The sequence below is a fragment of the Saccopteryx bilineata genome, chromosome 2 (assembly GCF_036850765.1).
Source record: "Saccopteryx bilineata isolate mSacBil1 chromosome 2, mSacBil1_pri_phased_curated, whole genome shotgun sequence".
Classification (NCBI taxonomy): domain Eukaryota; kingdom Metazoa; phylum Chordata; class Mammalia; order Chiroptera; family Emballonuridae; genus Saccopteryx; species Saccopteryx bilineata.
In genome coordinates, this window is record NC_089491.1 from 338503510 (window position 1) to 338527280 (window position 23771).

Sequence of the window (23771 nt, forward strand, 5' to 3'; positions counted from 1 at the left end):
GGCGACGCCCAGGATGGGCAGAGCATCGCCCCCTGGTGAGCAGAGCGTCGCCCCATGGTGGGCGTGCCGGGTGGATCCCGGTCGGGCGCATGCGGGAGTCTGTCTGACTGTCTCTCCCTGTTTCCAGCTTCAGAAATATATTAAAAAAAAAAAAAAAAAAAAAAAAAAAAAAAGATGTCATGATTGTCTTCATAGAAAATCCAAACCAATCCACAAAAAAACTCCTAAAACTAATAAGTGAGTTTAGCTATGTCATAGAATATAAAGTCACCCCCACACACACACACAAATTTAATTTCTATAAACTCACAATGAAAAATTGGAAACTAATGTTAAAAACAATACCATTTACCATTTATTTTGTAGCTACAAAATAAATGAAATACTTATGACTACAAAGGGATAGCATAAGAGAGCTCTTTAGAAGTGATGAAATCATTCTCTATACTGATTGCCATCCTGGTTACACAAATCTACATGTGTTAAAATTCATAGAATGGAACACAAAAGGTCAAACTTATGTTGATTTAAAAATAAAATGACAAAAACTCTGTAGATACTGATGTTATAACAATTTTTCAGGCAGTTTTCAAAGGATCTTTCATATGAAAATAAAGCATCTTGATTCTGTCTTGAAAATCAATAACACTAATATTCATTCTTAAACATTTTTAAGCCCCTTCCTATAGTTTTTTTTTTATAAGAGATTTTAGCCCAACAGTATCAAGAATTATTCAACTTGTTCTGAATGTATATGTTACTTATAGATAAAAGTGAAATGTGTGGCTAAAATTGAAATCTGTATTTCTCAGAAATGTAAATATGTCCTTCTTTTTTTCTTTCTTTTTTTTTTTTTTTGTATTTTTTTCTGAAGCTGGAAGCGGGAAGAGACAGTCAGACAGACTCCTGCATGCGCCCAACCGGGATCCACCCGGCACGCCCACCAGGGGCCACGCTCTGCCCACCAGGGGGCGATGCTCTGCCCCTTGGGGGGGGGTCGCTCTGCCGCGACCAGAGCCACTCTAGCGCCTGGGGCAGAGGCCAAGGAGCCATCCCCAGCGCCCGGGCCATCTTTGCTCCAGTGGAGCCTCAGCTGTGGGAGGGGAAGAGAGAGACAGAGAGGAAGGAGACAGGGAGGGGTGGAGAAGCAGATGGGCGCTTCTCCTGTGTGCCCTGGCCGGGAATCGAACCCGGGACTTCTGCACGCCAGGCCGACGCTCTACCGCTGAGCCAACTGGCCAGGGCCAATATGTCCTTCTTAAAATAAGTTATTTCCCCTGGTCAGGAAATAAAAGCAGCTCCTGAAGTTTTAGAGAGAATTACAGCTCTTGAACAACCACTGTTCCACTTTCAATGCTACTCCCCAAGAATGACATTGTTATAAAAACGACGGATCTCGTTCATTTGCTTCTTTCCAGTTTTCATTCTCAGCTTGCAAGTTCAATGTTCAGAAGAGCAAAGAAGGAACAGGAAGGGTGGTGATGTGGAGAATGGGAATCAGGAACAGCTTTACCATGGAGGCCACTTTCTGTGGATCTACGCTGGGTAAGACCACCTGTTCTCATTCATGGCTCTCAGCGCTCTAAACCAGAGACATTTTTAATGGAAGATTCATAGTGTAGATAGTTTAATAGTGAGCACGTTCTTCCCACTTAGATACGTGTACTGATATCTAATCAATTCTGTGAATGGGATGAATAAACAAATTCCCACTATAGAGACCTCTATTTATCTCATCATTTCTCATTGTTAAGAATAGGAAGTTTTAGCGTGTAGATGGAATACCTGATCGGTTGTTTCATGAATTAATTCTTACTTGCTTAATTTGCAATTTTTTAGAGAAGGGGTTTCTAAGATGACTAATGATTTCAAGAAAAACAGTGCTCATACCTAAAATACTAGGATAGAAATATTTTTCAGTGGATTTACTATTTGCAAGACAAACAGCCTGGTGTTTTATTGTTAATTTTTGTTTTCTGGTGAATTTATATTTTAATGGCAGCACCTGGTCCCTTGAACTAAAAATAGAAATGTTCTGTAGTTTCATTTAAGAAATCATTTAGTCACATCTAGCATATATTTAGAATACCCCATATTAAGATAACTGTCATATTATTAGAAAATGGATCAACTCAAAGGAATACTGAAAATCCACATGTGTGATATCTGTCTAGTTTTTTAAAGCACCTTGAAACTGATATAACATTACTAATGATAATGAAAATGTCAAAATCATTACCCAAGTCTTTCTAAGTGATTGTTAGGGTGTTTATAATCGGTAAGCAAGTATCCCATAACTTTCTTATTGAATTTATTTCTGCCTTCCAACATAAGAGTGCTCCGTGTTAAGTCACCTTCGGTGCAGGTGGTGGAGGGGAAGGAGGGAAAGCAGCAAGCTGTTAATGACCTGCCCTGGGGGGAAAACCCAAAGGACGGGATGTGGAATCATATCAGATGTTCTCTTTATAGTCTGTTTTACCACTTTGGCCTATATGCTAAGGAAAAATTAAGTCATCCTCAAGGGTAGATCAACTTATTGATGTTTTAGGTAAAAAACGAGGCACTCATTTCAACACAAAAGACTTGGAGTCAATGGGATATCATTTTTGTGATTCTCTCCTGGACTACTGTGATCCAGACCGAAATAAGGTAAGCAAAGCCCACTTGGTAACCCATTAAACTCCATCTGCCAGATACCATAACCTGCCTATGAGCCTATGGCACTTGATTCCTTTGAATATCCTAACAGTGTTCAGGGTTTTTTGGTAGTTGATGTCCCGTGAACTATTGCTCAGATGTCTATAAGTATTCAATAATTTAATTAGGAAATAAAAATTATTTTATCATTAACTCGTTTATCATTTTCCCCTAGTATTTTCAGTGCCTAAGAGAATTAGAAGAAATGCAAAAGCATGTAAACTTGGAAAAAGCCCTTGATGACTCAGAGACATCTCTGAAAGAAATTACATTGGAGATAGAGTCTCAGTAAGTCAAGACAGTGGACGTAATGTAATTTGCTGTGCTGTTTTACTGTGCTCTTTATAACATTACTAGGGTATAACTTTCTATCTCAACTGAAAATCCTGAAAATTTTTCCCATGCATGCTTCTTTGGCTAGACCTCATCAAGACGTTATTTATTCATTTAGTCAAGTAATATTAAATGAGCACCTACTATGTATTATGTGAAAGACATACTCAAATTGTTTTCAATGCTTTCATTACCCACAGAGAACTGATACATTTATAAAGATGCCACATAAATATTCTAAGTTAGTGATTGATAAGTGCAACGTTCTGTGCTAAGGCAATGTCATTGGCTCCTGTAGGAAATGCAGAATAAATATTTCATTCTTTGTGTTTATTTAGAGTTTTTCAGACTTTGAGTTAGTGCCCCGTAACCTCCAGTGGTGACTAATAAATGTATTTGCAGACAGAGACTATCATTTTGAACTCATAGATTTGTTTATATTTGTTGTGTTCCCATCAACTTCAGCCAATATTCTTCTAATACCCTAAGATGCCTACAACCACCAAACATCTATACCATCTTTGTAAACATTCTTCAAATAATTAGAACTATCTTTACCATTCCAGGAAGGTAATAAAGCAAAAGTAACAGTTGAAATGTTAAAATGACACCAACACATTCTGTAAACTAAAATAATATTTTATTATTTTTTTGTAGTAGCCGAGGCTCTGAGAGTTCAGAATCAAATGACTCTCAGACTTACCTTCTCAAGCTAACTTCTCAGGTAGGAGTGAAAATTTCTGCCGATGGTATGTTAAATAGGTACTCTTCTTATTAGACCAACACTCAAGGGAAAAAATTTACAGTTGGGTTGTGTAGTACTAATTGTGATTTTCTGATTATGTACCATATTTTTAAATCATAGAATTTTCTAAGCCTAAGGATTCTTAATGTTCTTACTTCATTTTTCAAGATAGTTTTTAAATTTATTTGTTTTTAGAGAGAGAGAGAGAAACACTGATTCGTTGTTCCACTTATTCATGCAACCGTTGGTTGATTCTTGTACATGCTGACTGGGGGTCAAACCCGCAACCTCGGCATGTTGGGACGATGCTCTAACCAACTAAGTCACCCCACCAGGGCCAACACTCTTACTTCATTAAACACACACACACACACACACACACACACACACGAAACTATTCAAATCCAAGTCACCCCTCTGTTCCTTAGATCCCATACCAATTTGCATCTTCTTTTCACCTTCTAGAGCCTCTTACATTTATTCTGTGTATAATAGGCAGTTTTTAGTAGTACTTTATGGGAGGAATAGGAAAAAGACTTTATCCTCCTATAAGTGGAAGTCTCAAAGTAGTTTTATGTCTGCATAGATAAAGTCCTTGATATGTTGATTCAATGTGGATTTTTAAATATGATTCTTTTACCTAGCTAAAATCCAAGAAAAAACATTTGAAAACAAAGAAGGAAAGAAATTCTACCATAGCGAGGCGTCAAAATGGCAGAGAAGAGCAAGAGGTTAGTATTTATTGACCTGGTTGTCAGCAGCTTGTGAGGAAATGATTGCAAGAGAATGGCAAGTTCTTTCCTCTTACTCTTCTTATACCCTAATTGTTTCCTCAAGAAAAGCAAATAATTAAAATTTTGCTCATATTATTTACCATTTATAAAAGCACAAAAGAACCTTGACAGATGAGAAGTGAGTCTTATTTAGGTGTGATATTTAAATCTCACCTATACTTGCTTTGCTTGGAGAAATATTTGAGGCATCTTACAAAGATGCAGCCAGGGATAGCAAGAGGAAGTAAATTAAAACTAAGAGCAATGGGAATACAGGAGTATAAACTAAATGGTGTGGGGAGATCAGCTTCTACCAGGACAGCTGGGAGCTCTGCGAACCCATTCACTAGCAAAAGTGAGTAAAATTATTTAAAAACAAAAAAACACAACCACTTCTGGTTGTGTTTTTAAAGTTTCTGGAAATGGTCCTAAGGGCATACAGCAAATGAGGAATCTTTGATTCAGGAAAACCTACAGCTTGGCTAAAAAACAAAAACAAACAAACAAAAAACCAGTGAGAGCTTCTTGTATTTAAACCAACAGTTCTCCTCCCTATATCCTCCCAGCTCAATGAGACTGAGACTCCGCTCCAGACTAGTGCAGCCCAGAAACAAGGGTCTCTCCTTCTACCTATTTTCGGCCCTCAATGCCCTTGCCTTGGCTTGTCAAGGTGCGGTTCCACATTGGGAGAGGCAAACAGAGAAGACCAGAGACCACTGCCCTCTTCCCACCCACAGCTCAGCTAGAAGAATGTCACTGTCCCCACCCCCAGCTCCAGAGACACTCAGGCCCCAGAAATTTTGCCTTGGGGGACAACCAGATAAAATAGCTCCTAATCTCTTTCCCAAAGAAGTGTCTTAATTTACAACAGATCCTAGAGAAATTCAAGCTTAAGGACCATTCTCAAAAGGCAGTTGAGAGGGACTGGTAGGTAATAGGCTGAACTATTTCGTCCACTGGGTTTGCCAGGGAGAACTGGGGAAAGAGACAGCTGGGAGGACCTCTCCTGGGATCAGGACAAAGCTCAACACTGACTTTAGAACCCGTGCCTTCAAAGGAGCACAGATTTGATTGGCTTGGTCTGTAGGACAGTCTATGTCCTATGGCACTGTTTAAAGCAGTAAAGCCATCAGCCAGGTATTAGTGGAACTTATACGTGGTCAGGGAAGGAGGCAAAGAACACCCCGCCAAAGCCACTGCCATCCCAGGGTGAGTGTGGCCACACCCACATCTGCAACCCTGGGGAGCAAATCCGAAGTTTAGCATTGCAGGTGGATGAGAGGCTTCACTAAATTAAACCAGCTGTCACTAAAGAAACAAATGAGTAACTAACAAGTCCAGAGGGATAAAGGGGGAAGGGGAGAAGAATGAGTACTCAGAGTTCAACAGAATTATCTAGTTAGGAAATAAGCCTGACAAATGAAGATGGACAATTAAAGGGGTATCCCTACTTGATGGGGTCAAAATAATCCATCCTTGGATCCCACCAATCAATGCTTCAGCGTCTGTTACCTGCAGAAAACCAGGAAGTTGGAGAAGACCTGAGGATCAGACTCAGAAGTTGAAAAGATTTCTACTCCACTATTCAAACAAATAAAAACATTAGAAGTTGTTCTGTAACTATTTCCTCTGTTATGAGTAGTGATTGAGCACCAGTGGGAAATTGAAAGCAGAGCCAAGTTCATTCGGTACACAGTAAACATCAAATACACTGTCATACTCCAAATGTGGATTGAATGAACTGGATCTAATTTCCCATGAACCTTTGAGGTTATTCTTTTTTACTCTCTTTATTCTATTTTTTCATGTTTTATTTTGAAATAATTATTGAGTCACAAGAGTTGTAAAATATATATGTGTACACTTCTCCTCCCCCAATAACAGCATCTACAGCAGGGGTCAGGAACCTATGGCCCGCGAGCCAGATGTGGCTCTTTTGATGGCTGCATTTGGCTCACAGACAAATCTTTAATAAAAAAAAAATAATAACATTAAAAATATAAAACATTCTCATGTATTACAATCTATTCATTTCCTACTGCTCATGTTCATGGTTGCGGGTGGCTGGAGCCAATCACAGCTATCCTCCAGGACAACACCAAATTTTTATTGGATAATGCATAACGTATATGGGTCATTGTGAGGTCAGGAAGTAAACTTCCCTCCTTTTAATCAAGTAGTCAGCTTGCTAATTACAGAAACCCTTTTGACAAAGAAGATGGCTAAAAGAAAAAAAGATGAGGAGTATCATACTTTTCAGCAGGAATGGACAGAGGAATTCGTCTTTGTGGAGAGAGCAGGTTCTGCAGTGTGTCTAATATGCAATGATAAAATTGCATTGATGAAACGGTTAAATATAAAGCGGCACTTCGACACACGCCATAATACATTTGCATCGAAATATCCAGCGGGGGATAGCAGGAAGAAAGCATGTCAAGAGCTACTGTGCAGAGTGCAAGCGAGTCAGCAGCAACTCCGTGTTTGGACCCAACATGGTGACTGGAATTCGGCTAGCTTTGCTGGTTTTAGCAATTGTGAGAAACGGAAAGCCATTCACAGATGGGGAGTATGCCAAAACATTCATGCTTGATGTTGCCAGTGAACTTTTTGATGACTTTTTAGATAAAGACAAGATAATCAAACAAATTAAAGACATGCCTCTGTTGGCAAGAACTGTTCACGATCGTACCATCATGATGGCAAATCAAATTGAGGCAACACAAGTGAAGGACATAAATGCAGCACCATTCTTTTCTCTCACTTTGGATGAGTCAACAGATGTAAGCCATTTATCCCAGTTCAGCATGATTGCAAGGTATGCTGTCGGTGACACACTACCTGAGGAAAGCCTTGCTGTTTTGCCTATGAAAGAGACAACAAGAGAGGGGGGATTTATTCAAGTCTTTCACTGAGTTCGCTAAAGAACATATCTACCAATGGATAAACGTATTTCAATGTGTATTGATGGTGCTCCATGCATGGTGGGGAAAACAGGATTCGTAGCGCTTCTTCGTGAACATGAAGAGAGATCTATCCTAAGTTTTCACTGCATCCTACATCAGGAGGGCGCTTTGTGCTCAGATGTGCGGCGAGCAGCTTGGTAAGGTGATGTCGCTGGTCATTCGGGTGGTCAACTTTATTGTTGCCCAAGCTTTAAATGATCACCAGTTTAAAACTCTGCTGGATTAAGTTGGGAAAAATTATCTTGGTCTGCTTCTGCACAGCAATGTGCGTTGGTTGTCAAGAGGGAACGTGCTTAGCCATTTCGTGGCTTGTCTGAGCGAAATCCGGACTTTTCTTGAAATGAAAAACGTCAAGCATCCTGACTGAGTTAGCTAACACTGAGTGGCTCTTGAAGTTCTACTATCTCGTGGACATGACTGAACATCTGAACCAGCTCAGTGTGAAAATGCAAGGCATTGGAAATACAGTTTTATCCCTTCAACAAGCAGTGTTTGCATTTGAAAACAAGCTGGAACTCTTCATTGCCAACATTGAAACAGGTCATTTACTACACTTTGAAAAACTGAGAGAGTTTAAAGATGCATGCACAGCAAGTGACCCTGCTCAACATCTTGATCTCCAGCAGCTAGCAGGCTTCACATCTAATCTCCTGCAGTCATTCAAAGCATGCTTTGGAGAATTTCGTGAGCATACTCATCTTTTTAAGTTCATCACCCATCCACATGAGTGTGCAGTGGACAGGACTAACCTGAGTTATATCCCCGGTGTCTCCGTCAGAAATTTTGAGTTACAGGCTGCTGACCTGAAGGCCTCAGACACGTGGGTGAATAAGTTCAAGTCACTGTATGAAAATTTGGAAAGACTTGCATGACAGCAAGCAGGGTTGATGAGCAAACACAAGTGGGGAGAAATAAAAAAAACTTCAACCCGCAGACCAGCTGACTGTCAAAACTTGGAACGCTCTTCCCATCACATACCACACACTGCAGCATATGAGTATTGCTGTACTGACGATGTTTGGCTCTATGTATGCATGTGAGCAGTCTTTCTCACAACTAAAGAACGTTAAGACCAACCTATGACCACATTTAACAGATGGAAGTCTCAACGCCTACATGAAGCTTAACCTCACCATGTATCAACCAGACGACAAAGCCATCAGCAAAACCATGCAGCACCAGAAGTCACATTAATGGTAAGAAGTACTTTATTCACCATTGGTTAGCAACAGCATAACAACATTATTAAAAAGAATTCAGAGACTTATTGTACTTTAAAAGTATTGGTCTTACATAAAATGCACACATTTACTTGTATTTAGTGTTAAACATATTGTATGGCTCTCACGGAATTGCATTTTAAAATATGTGTCATTCATGGCTCTCTCAGCCAAAAAGGTTCCTGACCCCTGAGCTACAGTGTTTCGTGTCTCTTCGAGTCCATCTGCGTCCTATTGGCAACTCCCCTCACATAGAAAGCAATGCCATGCATGTTCTTCCTTCCTGTACTTCTTCGCGAGCGACAAGAAAATATCTTTCATCTTTTCTATATAAGCTTAGTTTTTTAATTGCTTATACATTTTCATACCATTTTATATATTTTCACCCAATTGCACACTCTTACCTTCCTATATCTTTGCTTTTCTCATTTCAACACATGAGATTATAAACTACATGTTTTGCCTTTCATCATAAATACGCTCTACATGCAATGAAAAGATTTTAAACTCCCTTTAAGGCCAAAATACAATATCAGTATTTTCTTCAACTCATTGCTATGGGAGAAAGTAGTGTTGCTTTATCCACTGTGCCACCAGCTGGTCAGGCTAGGAGCTTCTGATTTAAGAGATTATTTTATCTATTCTAAACCTATGAGAATAAAATGAGAAATGTTGAAAACAACTCTTCCATAAACCATATAGGAAATTTATCTCATTTTCATGTTTATAACATAACATTATTGTCCTTCTGGTTCTGTGTTCCATTAGGTTTGTGATAAAGGACATCTAGTGCAAAGACACAAAGAATCAAATTCTGATGTGAAAGGTAATGTTCTGCCTCTGTCTTCTCAAATAATCAATTCCTTCACTCAACAAACACCTTTTTTGTGCTACAGCTTTGAGGTTGCAAAAGTGCATGGTGCTTAGGGATATTAAGAAATATATTACAGTGTGTCCATAAAGTCATGATGCACTTTTGACTGGTCACAGGAAAGCAACAAAAGATGATAGAAATGTGAAATCTGCACCAAATAAAAGGAAAACCCTCCCAGTTTCTGTAGGATGATGTGGCAGCATGTGCACATGCGCAGATGATGACGTAACACTGTGTATACAGTGGAGCAGCCCATGGCCATGTCAGTCGAGATGTGGACGGTACAGAGGAAAGTTCAGTATGTTCTGTGGCTCACTAAATTCAAATCCGTGACCAAAGTGCAACGTGAATATCGGCGCGTTTATAATGAAGCGCCACCACATAGGAACAACATTACTCGGTGGGATAAGCAGTTGAAGGAAACCGGCAGTTTGGTGGAGAAACCCCGTTCTGGTAGGCCATCAGTCCGTGACGAGTCTATAGAGGCTATACGGGATAGCCACCTAAGGAGCCTTAAAAAATGTGTGTGTGAGCCCACATCGAACTGCACTGAATAGGTATGAAACTGGGAGAGTTTTCCTTTTATTTGGTGCAGATTTCACATTTCTATCGTCTTTTGTTGCTTTCCTGTGACCGGTCAAAAGTGCACCATGACTTTACGGACACACTGTATTTCATATCTTTCTCCAATGAACTCATCTTTTAATAGGGGGAGATAAACAAGTAAACAAGTTAACTGCAAGTTGTTTTGCAACGTATGTTTTCATTTAAAATTTCAGTGCATGGTTCACTTCTCTACATGTTCATAAATGGTGACCAAGGATTCCATTATCTTAGTAAACCTTAATTTATTAGGTAACCTCACTGGTAAACTTTGCTTATGTTTTTTCTATTGAAAACAACAAGAAAGATCTTATAACTTCCCATTTGTGCATATTCCTAACTATTTATAGTATTTATAATAGATTCTTTAAAAATGTGCTGATTCAAGGGTTATGAACATTTTTTAGTTTTGCTATAAATAGCAAAGATGCAACAAAAATTCATAAGATTTGACAACTGTATTAATTTAATTGAGCTACACTAAATATGTCAATTGTTTACATATTATATGCAAGCATTTTTAAAATTTAGAAACAGATAAATTTATTTAGAAAAAAATGTAGTAAAAAAGTCAATGAATTGTTTTTATGCTACTAATGATCTTTTCTAGATACAAGGCCAAATGCATCAGATGATCCTATATTTGATTATTTCAGAAGACAAATCCCTAATCAAAGACTAGGTAAGTAAAATGGGAATTTGGACAAGCTCAAAGTGAGTGATGACTTATTATTTGTATGTGAGCTATTTAATAATAGTGTATGATCAAGATCTATGTTTAAGAAGCTAGATTATCTTCAGAATAGACAAGAAACAATTTCCCTTCCCAGAAATTTTAAATCTCAAATTCTTAGTGTTCTTTATAGCTCTAGAACTATATAGAGGAAGCCAACAGAAATTATTATATGTCCATTTATTTCTTGTCATTTTGTCTAGTTAAAAAGAAAAGAAAGAAAACATATATCTTATTGTCTAGCTTTTTCATTCTCATCTCACTGAGTCTTAAGGCTCAGAAAAGAACCTGAAGAGTTCTCCATTCTTATCTCTACTCATTACAGGACCCAAGTTTAGTCAACCAAATTACAATATTCTTCATTTCTTTGCTATAGAGCTATAACATTGAGAAAAAGTTCTTTTCATGTTGAGTTAAAAACATGATTTATTACATACTATACTATTTTTTTCAATCTGGTATGGCTGTGTCCTTGGTTGGCTTTTTTTTGTTTGTTTTTTGTTGTTTTTGTATTTTTCTGAAGTTGGAAACGGGGAGGCAGTCAGACAGACTCCCGCATGCACCCAACCGGGATCCACCTGGCATGCCCACCAGGGGGCGATGCTCTGCCCATCTGGGGCGTTGTTCTGTTGCAACCAGGGCCATTCTAGCGCCTGAGGCAGAGGCCATGGAGCCATCCTCAGTGCCTGAGTCAACTTTGCTCCAATGGAGCCTTGGCTGCGGGAAGGGAAGAAAGAGACAGAGAGGAAGGAGAGGGGGAGGGGTGGAAAAGCAGATGGCACCTCTCCTGTGTGCCCTGGCCGGGAATCGAACCCGGGAATCCCGCACGCCAGGTTGACGCTCTACCACTGAGCAAACTGGCCAGGGCCTCGGTTGGGTTTTTAAAAGGTTAGTCCCCCTACTATACAGAGATGTCCTTCATAGATCCTGACATACATATATCCACTTCTCAATTTTTGACAGTTATTGGATAGGATTTCTGCTGTTTGTTATTCTGTTGAAACACTTTAATTAAAAGGCTTCCATGGTAAACATGTACTAACATATTTCTTATGTCTGAATAAGACAATTGTAGATTAATTGAAGATAAACTCAATTAAGTTAGCCATTAAATATATGAATGAGATAATTGTCAAGAAAGTAAAACATTAAGTTTTGTTAATCTTAAAAATCTAAGCTCAGAAACGTTATCATATATTTTCTTTTTTAGTGAAAACACCTGGACAAGCCTCTTCCTTGCTTCAAAAAAGATATTTGAGGTAGGAGAACTACTACTTTACTTCTTTTCCTCTGTTTTATAAGATTCTGAGTTTGAATTAAAGCAAAAGGTATGTCATTTTTTATAATGATTGCTGATTGAATGTCTCCTTAATATTCTACATAGTATCTGTGACTATGTCAGTTTTATACATAGGATTGCTGCCCAGATTACACATTTTGAAAGGTTCTGAGATTTTAATATTCCCAAACTATCCCAAATGGGTTCCTTAAAATTTACAGTTAGACATTTATTTCTATGCATATGTCATTGCAGTATCTGAGTTTCTCTTTTTTAAAAGAAATATTTCTGACATAAGACAATTATCCAATACTTTAGCATGAAGGACTATCAAATGTTTTATTATTTATAATAGTAATCAGAGTACTGGTCACATAGGGATACTACTACTATCTAAAAACTGAAAAAGGAATGATAGAAAGAGAAACCAGGGATACCAGATAAACTTTGTAGTTGTGTCTAAACCCATGATTATTATATCACTAGCTCCCTTGGCAAGTTTTTCCTGTTGTTACAAATAGTGTAAACAACCATCTGAACAGTGAAATAGGTAAGTATTTGAAAACAGACTGAAATTATAAAACAGAGGAAACATGGTATGCCCTTTCTTCCTTCCTTGGCCTCTCTTCTCAGAACTTGGTTTCTGTTCAAGAAAAAAGGGGTCTGGCCTGACCAGGCGGTGGCACAGTGGATAGAGCATCGGACTGGGACACGGAGGACTAAGGTTCAAGACCCTGAGGTTGCCAGCTTGAGCATTGGCTCATCTGGTTTGAGCAAGGCTCATGAGCTTGAGCCCAAGGTTGATGGCTTGAACCAGGGGTCACTTGGTCTGCTGTAGCCCCTCACGGTCAAGGCACATATGAGAAAGCAATCAATGAACAACTAAGGTGCCGCAACGAAGAATTGATTTGATGCTTCTCATTTCTCTCCTTTCCTGTCTTTCCCTATCTGTCCCTCTCTCTGATTCTGTCTCTATCAAAAAAAAAATAAAAAAGAAAGAAAGAAAGAAAGAAAGAAAAAAGGGGTCTGTTGAAATAAGTAGAATCTCCTACCCCCAACACTTAAAAAATTAGGTAAGAAACCATCTTGGGCATACCTGTACTTGGATCTAGAATTGATTTAAACTAAGACTTAATTTTTTAAAAGATATTATTTGTCATATCTGTGGAAAGAAATCAAATGATATATCAAGATAAGAGAAAGTAATACAAAAAGTTCTGAAGTTAAAAGATATGAATTCTAGCCTGACCAGTTGTGGCGCAGTGGACAGAGTGTCATCCTGGGGTGCTGAGGTCCCAGGTGTGAAACCCCGAAGTTGCTGGCTTGAACGTGGGCTTGTCTGACTTGAGCTCAGGCTCACTAGCTTGTGCATGGGGTCACCGGCTTGAGCGTGAAATCATTAATATGACCCATGGTCGCTGGCTTGAGCCCAAAGGTCACTGGCTTGAGCCCAAAGGTCACTGGCTTGAAGCCCAAGGTCTCTGGCTTGAGCCCAAGGTCACTGGCTTGAGCCCAAGGTCACTGGCTTGAGCAAGGGGTCACTGGCTGGGCTGGAGTCTCCCAGTCGAAGCACACATGAGAAGCAATCAATGAACAACTAAAGTGACACAACTATGAGTTGATGCTTCTCATCTCTCTCCTTTCCTGTCTCTCTCAAAAAAGAAAAAAGATTAAAAAAAAAAGATATGAATTCTAGACCTGCCCCTCCTTTGTCTTAGCTGTGTGATCTTGAAAACAAACAGGTTAATCTCTCTAATTTCTTAATATTCTTTTTCATTCCCTCTCCAATGTGAGATGCAGGATAAGTTGACCATCCTGCGTCTATCATGGGACTGGCAAGAGCCCCAGTGAGATCATATCTGTAAGACATGCTGCAAGCTGTAATATACAAATAAAATATGGTGTTACATTACTCTTGATTAAACAGTTCACTGTTGACATTGAAATCAGAGTGCCCAATTTCTTTCAGCTCCCAAAGTGTGATTCAGAAGCTGAGCAAAATCCAACAAAGACATTTTTTAGAAACTTTCAAGAGACCATGCCAGGAAATAATCCAGCTCAAGAGCATGGATTTGTATGGAAACTGCTTCAAAGTGACATCCTCAAAGTGTGTGATGAGTGTACAAACTCCCAGTGTCACTGAGACGACAAGGACACCAACAGAAGGTGGTTTTGTTTTTTTTTTTAATTTTTAGGATTTTAATAAGTATACAGGTGGCTTTCACTGTATCGCTAATAAATCCTATGAAACCAGGATTTGGGGAACTGCTCTTATAAACAGAGGTGATTAATAACCATTTTATTCCCAATTCTGAAATATACTTGTCTGATTTAATAATCTCTGAGTTGAATGCAGAAGAAAATTATTTCCATTTAATATAGCCTTGGGGAAAAAATCTATTTAATTGCTTTATTCTCAGTTATCTTTGTGTTATTGTTGCCTTTGAATATCACAGAATAAAAAAGCAATGAACCACTGATACAGTATGGATGAATCTGGAATAGTTGAGCTGAGTAAAAGAAGCTGGACACAGAAAAGTAAAGGTTACATGAAATCTCATTCTTATGAAATGCAAGCTAACCTGGAGTAGGAAGGGATAGAGTAGGGATGGACAGGAAAAGGGCAAAAAGAAATCTTTTAGGAAAGATCACTCTACATCTTGACTGTGGTGAAGATCTAACAGATGTTTGCACTGTTAAAACCCCAGGGTTTTGGGCCAGAGCAACTGGCTGGATTGAATTATCCATCTGCTGAGATGGCCAAGCCGGAGGAGAGAGCAGCAGTACAGTTTAGACATGCTGCTTGTCTGAAATGTCTTTTAGACATTGACATGCAGGTATTGACTAGGCAGGGAAGTATCTGAATCTGGAGTTCAGGGAAGAGACGAGGCTGAAGATACAGTTGGAAATTTCTAGCATCAAGATAGTGTTCTAAAGCAGGAAGCTGGACGGGATCTTTTGGGCGTGTAGACATAGGAGAGGGTTAAGGAGCAAGTTCTTGGGAACTCTACTGACAGATCAGGAAAAGAGGAAAAGCCCACAAAAGACTGTGAAATAGAAGGAAAGACAAGGGAAAGTGTTGTCCTGGAAGCCAATGAGAATCTCTCAAACAGGAAGGAATCAACATCTAAGCCTAATGCTTCTGACATGTCAAGGGAAATGGGTTTACCATTGGATTTAACAACATGGAGGTTTTGGGGGGAATCTGATCAGAGAAATTTCAGTACAGTAGTCCCCACCTGTGTCCACGGCTTCATTTCCCACAGTTTCAGTTTACCCCACAGTCAGCGCTGTCTGACAGTATTAAATGGAAAATTCCAGGAAAAAAAAATAATGCATGTTTTCAATTACACACTATTGTGAATAGTGTGGTGAAATCTCAAGCCATCCCACGCCATCCTCCCCAGGACATGAGTCATCCCTTTGTCCACGTACCCACCCTATATCCGCTCCCCACCCATCCATCACTTAGTAGCCACCTCGGTCGGTGATCAGAGAGAGAAGAAAGAAAATGAGAGAGACCACATTCACATAAATCTTATTACAGTATATTTCTATAATTGTTCTATTTTATTAGTAGTTATTATTACTCTTTTACCATACATAATAAATAAATTAAACTTTAGTATAGGTATGTATGTGTAGGGAGAAACATAATATACACAGGGCTCAGTACTATCCACACTTTCAGGCATCCACTTTGGGTTCTTGGAACGTACCCCCTGCAGGTAAGAGGGTAGTTGCCATCGTCCAGTTACCTATGTAATAAGCAAGACAGCCCGATCTCCTACATCTCTGTTTTTGGTACCCAGCAATGAGAAGCACTATCCATTTTACTCCCAGAGATCCTCTTGAATCTGCTTCTGTTCATTACACTGCTGCTCCTTTCTGCCTCCTGTGAATTACTGCATGATTAGCCTCCTACCTGGTCTCCCTGCCTCAGGTCTCCCTTCTCTTCAGCCCGTGAGCCTCCTGGCTGCCAGTGGGATCTTTCAAAAATGCTGATCTGATTATATCATTTCCTTGCACTCAATCTTCAATACACTCCCACCTCTGCTAACAGTTCAATTCAAAAATCATTAAGCATCTACCCCTCACAAATTGTTCCTGACTCAGAAAATCTCCCAACAGTATTAACACAAAGCCTCTAGGCCTGACCAGGCGATGGCATAGTAAATAAGAGTGCCAGACTGGATGCAGAGGACCCAGGTTCGAAACCCCAAGGTTGCCGGCTTGAGCATGGGCTCACCAGCTTAAGCATGGGTTCGCTGGCTTGAGCATGGGATCATAGACATGACCCCATGGTCACTGGCTTGAGCCCAAGGTTGCTGGCTTGAGCAAGGGGTCACTCGCTCTGCTGTAATCTCCCACCACCACCACATATGAGAAAGCAGTCAATGAACAACTAAGGAGCTGCAACAAAGAATTGATGTTTCTCATATCTCTCCCTGCCTGCCTGCCTGCCTGTCTGTCTGTCTGTCTCTCTCTCTCTCTCTCTCAAAAGTAAATAAACAACAAAGCCTCTAGTTTTTAACCACTTCTTCACAATGACTTGATATGCTAGTTATTAGAAACGACACCTGTGATTTCCTGAATGGGCCATGTTAGCCCCATACCTAGATTATTACAGTTTTTTTGTTTTGTTTTACTCAGATGATTTATACTGATTTATCAAGACAAATTAATTAGGAAGCTTTCCTGATCCATCCCTAAGGATGGCTCAAAGTCCTTCTTCTGCCATCCTGTATTGAGTACCCTGTCTTATCTCTATAGAAACATATTCTAATTAATGCTTCACTTTTCTCTCTCTACTCCTGTTAGTAGAGTCAAGGTAAGTATTATCATTTTTATTCCCATTTACCAAACAAAGCCTAATGCCAGCTACACAATAAGCATTCAGTGAATGTTTGTTGAATGACCTAGAAATGACTTCTCAGGACTCCATAGAGGGGTTTATTTCATATATACCTACCCTCATTAAATACCTTTCAAATCCAGCTTAATTCAGTGAGCGCTTAAGCTACTTGTTTCCTTTCTTTCTAATAAAGGCTGGTTCCTTTTTTAAAATAAAAAGCTTTATTGTGGAAATTTTAAACATAAAAGCATAGAGACTAAGATAATGAACCCACAGATGTTCTTCACCCGCCATTAGTAATTATCAACAGTCTGCTATTCTTGTTTCATCTATATTCCCACTTTTTTTGCTAAAATATTTAAAGCAAATTTAGCAAATCATATTGGTTTGCCCATAAATAGTTCAATGTATATCTCTAAGTGAACCTTTTTTCCTCAAAGCCTAATGTATTTCTTACTTTTATTCTAAGCATATTCTACTTTTCTTATGCTACTATACAACAATTAGGCATTATAATTGTAAGTATTCTTGTCTTATCCTTTAAAATGTCTGCTAGCCTTCCTTCATGCTCTACTCAGGGTTCTTGTTTTCCCCCCCTCTTTCCATATATGTTGAATTTTTAACTGTGCTAAAATATACAGAACATAAAATTTACCACCTTGTTTTTATACTTATTTTTAAGCATCAAGCCCAGCAGTGTCCCCTATATTCACATTGTTGTGTTTATAATTGCCAAAACCCCTTTCATCTTGCAAACCTGAAGCTCCCACCCATTCAACAACAATGCCCCATTCCTCCCTCCTGCCAGCCCCTGGCAACTCTCCTCCTCCTGATCTCCATGACCTCGACTCTTCCAGGTAGCTCATATTAGTGCAATCAAATAGTGGAAGACAAGTGCAGCATTTGTCTTGTTGTTTCCAGCTCCATGTCCTCAAAGTTCATCCATAGTATACCCGGTGTCAGTTTCTTTCATTGTTTAAGGCTGAATAATATTCCATTACATGTGTACACTACACCTTGTTTATCCATTGACTCATCAGTGGGCACTTGAGTTGCTTCTACTTTTTGGCTATTGTGAGTCCTACTCTTGTGAATGGTTATGTACAAATAACATTTTGAGATTCTGGCTTTTAATTCTTTCAGGCATTTATGCAGAAATGGAATTGCTAGATTGGGTAGTAGCTCTATTTTTAATTTTGACTCACTGCCACACTGTTTCCCACAGTGGATGCACCATTTTAGATTCCCACCAACAGCGCACAAGGCTTCTAATTTCTCCACATCCTTGCAAACACTGGGTTAGTTTCTATTTTTTAGATAATAGCTATCTTAATGGGTGTGGAGTAGAATACTTTTTAAATAGAGTTTATTTCTGGAGCAGTTTGATAAACACTTTTTTGCAAACATTATACTTGTATTATCACAAGTAATTCCTTCATATCATTTAACAGAGGGGATTTCCAATATGCTCTCCCCATGGCTTTCCTCCTATCTCCATCCTTCTGTCCAAGCTATCATCCTCTCTCCTGGATTATTTCACTATTATTGAAATATGGTAAGCTTCTTATTTCAATAACCTAACCTACCTGCTTGTCCAACCTTGCCCCTATTTAATTATTCTTCACTCAGCAACCAGGGGGTGATCCTGTTAAACAAATCTAAGATGTGACACTCCTCTGCTTACAGCCTTGCACTGACCCCCCCCCCCCAACACTTGACACTCAGTAAAAATCAAAGCCCTTATAATGGCATATAAGGTCCTAGGTAAGCTGGGCCCATTGTATACCTATCTGAACTCTTACCCCTTTAGCCACTGTGCCATCTTGGTATTTCTTTTTTTTTTTTTTTGCATTTTCTGAAGCTGGAAACGGGGAGAGACAGTCAGACAGACTCCCGCATGCGCCCGACCGGGATCCACCCGGCACGACCACCAGGGGCCATGCTCTGCCCACCAGGGGGCGATGCTCTGCCCATCCTGGGCGTCGCCATGTTGCGACCAGAGCCACTCTAGCGCCTGGGGCAGAGGCAAAGGAGCCATCCCCAGCACCCGGGCCATCTTTGCTCCAATGGAGCCTTGGCTGCGGGAGGGGAAGAGAGAGACAGAGAGGAAGGCGCGGCGGAGGGGTGGAGAAGCAAATGGGCGCTTCTCCTGTGTGCTCTGGCCGGGAATCGAACCCGGTCCTCCGCACGCTAGGCCGATGCTCTACCGCTGAGCCAACCGGCCAGGGCCTATCTTGGTATTTCTTGAACACACCACCATGCTTATACCTCAGGGCCTTTGCACTTACTATTGCCCTTGCCAAGAATACTCTTTCCTCTGAAAGCTGCTAACTCACTCCTCAACTCTGTTGCCACACCAGCATCACAGAGAGACATTCTCTGAACACCTTTCTAAAAACAGAAGTCAACCTTTCCCCAATAATTCTCTATTCCCTTCCCCAGCTTTATTTTATCCCATAAACTTTACCATTATCTAACACCGTAGTTTTCAACCTTCTTATTATACTTGGAGATGGGTGAAAATAGGAGAATTATTTGGGGGACCACTAAGGCAGAAATCACTCTGAGCACAAGCAAATTTGACTAAGATCATTGGGTCTATAAGGTTATCTCTTTTGCAGACCAGCACAAAATTTCTGGCAGACTGGTCCACAGAAAAGAGGTTGAAATTCTAGCATATTATATATTTTACTTGTTAATTTCCTTATTTTCTGCCCCTATAATTAAAAAATAAGCTTCAGATGGGTAATAATTTTTAGATACAATCCTTGACACATAAGCTTCAATAAGTAATTGTTGAATCAGTTCAGTCTCTATATTCATATCTTTGTGGTGGCCCCCAGATCTGTGTCACAACCTAAAGAGCAAAATGAAACCACCTGCATCTTTCCAAAGCAAGAAGACTGGTGTAAACTGGACAGATGATGAAAAAAGAATCTACAGAGACAGAAGAATAGCTCAGACTGAGAAACTACTGCACTCTTTGATCCCCATCATGGAAGGCACTAAACACATGCCAACCGCTCAGATAAAACAGACATTCGATCCAAGAACCAGCCTCCAAATCCAGCCTCGGTAAGTTAATACAGTTTTGTCATGCTTAACTATTTAACATATTCTTTTTTCAAGAAAGCAAGGCTAAGTAATTCATTATCCTAAGGAACAAACATAGGCTCTTAACAATGGTGGCAGCCATACCACATTGGACAAACGGACAAAGATCCAAAGCCGTAAGGAACATTAAATATGCAAAGAAGTTATCAGGTCTTATTTGGTTGTTGAATTGTGTGAAACCACTAGTTAATTTGAATCTAGGAATAAAGTATGACCATAGCCTAACTTGAAATTTCTCACCCATGTTTAAACTTTATAATCCTAAAGGACAGCTGAAATTAGAAATAAATTAACTTGAGTTAACTTCAGCTTCTTGGTACTCAGAAGAAAACAGAAAGGATGAGACTAGATTTCTCTTAATGACAAACGAATAGAACCAACACGAAGGCTGACAGCAAACCTGTATAAATAAAAGTAATGCAGCCTGACCAGGCGGTGGTAGTGCAGCGGATAAAGCATCGAACTGAGACACAGAGGGGCTTGAGCGCGGGGTTGCTGACTTGAGTGTGGGATCATAGACGTGACCCCATGGTCGCTAGCTTGAGCCCAAAGGTCACTGGCTTGAAGCTCAAGGTCACTGGATGCAATTAGACCTCTTAGGCCAAAAATATGAAACTTGACCTAAACTCATTACTTATGCCAAAAAATAAAATTCAAAATGGATTATGGACTTAACTGCACAACATAGCTTTATAAAACTTTTAAAAAAAATAGGAACTCTTTATAATCTAGAGTTGGGCCTGGCCTGTGGTGGCACAGTGGATAAAGCGTCAACCTGAAAATGCTGAGGTCGCCGGTTCGAAACCCTGGGCTTACCTGGTCAAGGCACATGTGGGAGTTGATGCTTAAAAAAAAAAAAAAAAGAGTTGGGGGCAAAAAGTTTTACTTTCCACCAAAAGCATAATCTATAAAGAAAAATTGGTAAATTAGACTGCATCAAAAAACAGTGTTTGCTCTTCTAAAGACCTGGTTAAGAGGACAAAAAGGCAAGCTATAAAATAGCAGAAAATATTTGCAAACCACATAAATAAGAGATTAGTTATCTAGATTGAAGAGGTCTCAAAATGTAACAGTAAGAAAACAAATATTGTATTTAGAAAATGAGCAAAAAAATATGAACACATTTCTCCAAACAGACACGCAGATGGTACATAACCACCCCAAAAGATGTTCCACATTATCCACTAGGGAAATGCAAATTAAAACCACAATGAGATAGCTCCGCACTATCAGAATGGCTAAAATTAAAAATAGTGATAACATTGAATGATGAGGATGCACAGAAATTGGACTGCTCATCTATGGCTGGTGAAAACATAGAATGGTGGAGTCACTCTACTCTGCAACACAGTTTTACACTTGCTTTAGAAACCACATATAGAACCACTATATGACCCAGAAATTGCTCTCCTGGGCATTCATCCCAGAGCAGTGGAAACTTAGGTTTATACATAAACCTGTACATGTATGGTTTTTTTTGTTTTGTTTTTTTTATTAAATTTAATGCAGTGACATTGATAAATCAGGGTACATATATTGAGAGAAACTATCTCTAGATTATTTTGACATTTGATTGTGCTGTATACCCCTCCCCCAAAGTTAAATCGTCTTCTGTCACCTTCTATCTGGTTTTCTTTGTGCCCCTCCCCTCCCCTAACCCCTCTCTCCCTCTTCACCCCATCCCCCCTCCCCAACCCCCCGCCCCTGTTGCCATCACATTCTTGTTCATGTCTCTGAGTCTCATTTTTATGTCCCTTCTATGTATGGATTCATCTTAGTTTTTTTTCTGATTTACTTATTTCACTCCGTATAATGTTGTCAAGGTCCATCCATGTTATTGTAAATGATCCGATGTCATCATTTCTTATGGCTGAGTAGTATTCCATAGTATATATGTACCAAAGCTTTTTAATCCACTCGTCCTCTGATGGACACTTGGGCTGTTTCCAGATCTTCGCTATTGTGAACAATGCTGCCACAAACATGCAGGTACATTTCTCCTTTTCGAGCCGTTCTATGGTGTCCTTGGGGTATATTCCTAAAAGTGGGATAACTGGGTCAAAAGGCATTTCGATTTTCAGTTTGTTGAGGAATCTCCAAACTGTTTTTCACAGTGGCTGCACCAGTCTGCATTCCCACCAACAGTGCAGGAGGGTTCCCTTTTCTCCACATCCTCACCAGCACTTATTCTGTGTTGTTTTGTTGATAAGCGCCATTCTGACTGGTGTGAGGTGATATCTCATTGTAGTTTTAATTTGCATTTCTCTAATGATTAGTGATGCTGAGCATTTTTCATATGCCTATTGGCCATCTGTATGTCCTCTTTGGAGAAGTGTCTATTCATCTCTTTTGCCCATTTTTGGATTGGGTTGTTTGTCTTCCTGGTGTTGAGTTTTACAAGTTCCTTATAAATTTTGGTTATTAACCCCTTATCAGACGTATTGTCAAATATGTTCTCCCATTGTGTAGTCTGTCTTTTTATTCTGTTCTTGTTGTCTTTAGCTGTGCAAAAGCTTTTTAGTTTGATATAGTCCCATTTGTTTATCCTGTCTTTTATTTCACTTCCCTGTGGAGATAAATCAGCAAATATATTGCTCTGAGAGATGTCCGAGAGCTTACTGCCTATGTTTTCTTCTAGGATGCTTATGGTTTCACGGCCTACATTTAAGTCTTTTATCCATTTTGAGTTTATTTTTGTGAGTGGTGTAAGCTGGTGATCTAGTTTCATTTTTTTGCAGGTAGCTGTCCAATTTTCCCAACACCATTTGTTAAAGAGGCTGTCTTTACTCCATTGTATTTCCTTACCTCCTTTGTCAAATATCAGTTGTCCATAGAACTGTGGGTTTATTTCTGGGTTCTCTGTTCTGTTCCATTGATCTATATGCCTGTTCTTATGCCAGTACCAGGCTGTTTTGAGTACAACGACCTTGTAGTATAACTTGATATCAGGAAGTGTGATACCTCCCACTTTATTCTTCTTTTTTAAGATTGCTGAGGCTATTCGTGTCCTCTTTTGGTTCCATATAAATTTTTGGAATATTTGTTCTATATCTTTGAAGTATGTCATTGGTATTTTAATTGGTATTGCATTGAATTTATAGATTGCTTTGGGTAATATAGACATTTTAATGATGTTTATTCTTCCTAACCATGAGCACGGTATATGCTTCCACTTGTTTGTATCTTCCTTGATTTCTTTTATCAATGCTTTGTAATTTTCCGAGTACAAGTCTTTAGTCTCCTTGGTTAAGTTTACTCCTAGGTACTTTATTTTTTTGGTTGCAATTGTGAAGGGGATTGTTTCCTTAATTTCTCTTTCTGACTGTTCATTGTTGGTGTATAAAAATGCTTCTGATTTCTGAGTATTGATTTTATATCCTGCCACTTTGCTGAATTCATTTATCAGGTCCAGTAGTTTTTTGACTGAGACTTTAGGGTTTTCTATATACAATATCATATCATCTGCAAATAATGATAGTTTTACTTCTTCTTTTCCAACTTGAATGCCTTTTATTTCTTCTTCTTGTCTGATTGCTGTGGCTAGGACTTCCAGGACTATGTTAAATAAGAGTGGTGAAAGGG

General features: G+C 39.3%; 1 protein-coding gene and 1 long non-coding RNA gene across 5 annotated transcripts in view; one reads left to right on the plus strand and one right to left on the minus strand.

The window, feature by feature from the left end:
- Nucleotides 1-23771, minus strand: part of LOC136326430 (uncharacterized) — an 80128-nt gene that overhangs the window by 38031 nt on the left and 18326 nt on the right. The gene's annotated exons all lie outside the window — the stretch shown is intronic.
- AGBL3 (AGBL carboxypeptidase 3) overlaps nucleotides 1-23771 on the plus strand; it is a 45640-nt gene that overhangs the window by 17152 nt on the left and 4717 nt on the right. Inside the window, exons 8-17 of one of the 3 annotated variants that reach the window (XM_066255272.1) lie at nucleotides 1419-1545; nucleotides 2549-2649; nucleotides 2873-2985; nucleotides 3688-3754; nucleotides 4420-4506; nucleotides 9500-9557; nucleotides 10819-10890; nucleotides 12152-12200; nucleotides 14190-14386; nucleotides 19919-20150. In XM_066255272.1, the coding sequence (XP_066111369.1) occupies nucleotides 1419-1545; nucleotides 2549-2649; nucleotides 2873-2985; nucleotides 3688-3754; nucleotides 4420-4506; nucleotides 9500-9557; nucleotides 10819-10890; nucleotides 12152-12200; nucleotides 14190-14386; nucleotides 19919-20150 (1103 nt within the window). Of the gene's footprint in view, nucleotides 1-1418; nucleotides 1546-2548; nucleotides 2650-2872; nucleotides 2986-3687; nucleotides 3755-4419; nucleotides 4507-9499; nucleotides 9558-10818; nucleotides 10891-12151; nucleotides 12201-14189; nucleotides 14387-19918; nucleotides 20151-23771 lie in introns of those variants that run through there. The other 2 variants (XM_066255273.1, XM_066255274.1) reach the window with 2 other exon arrangements.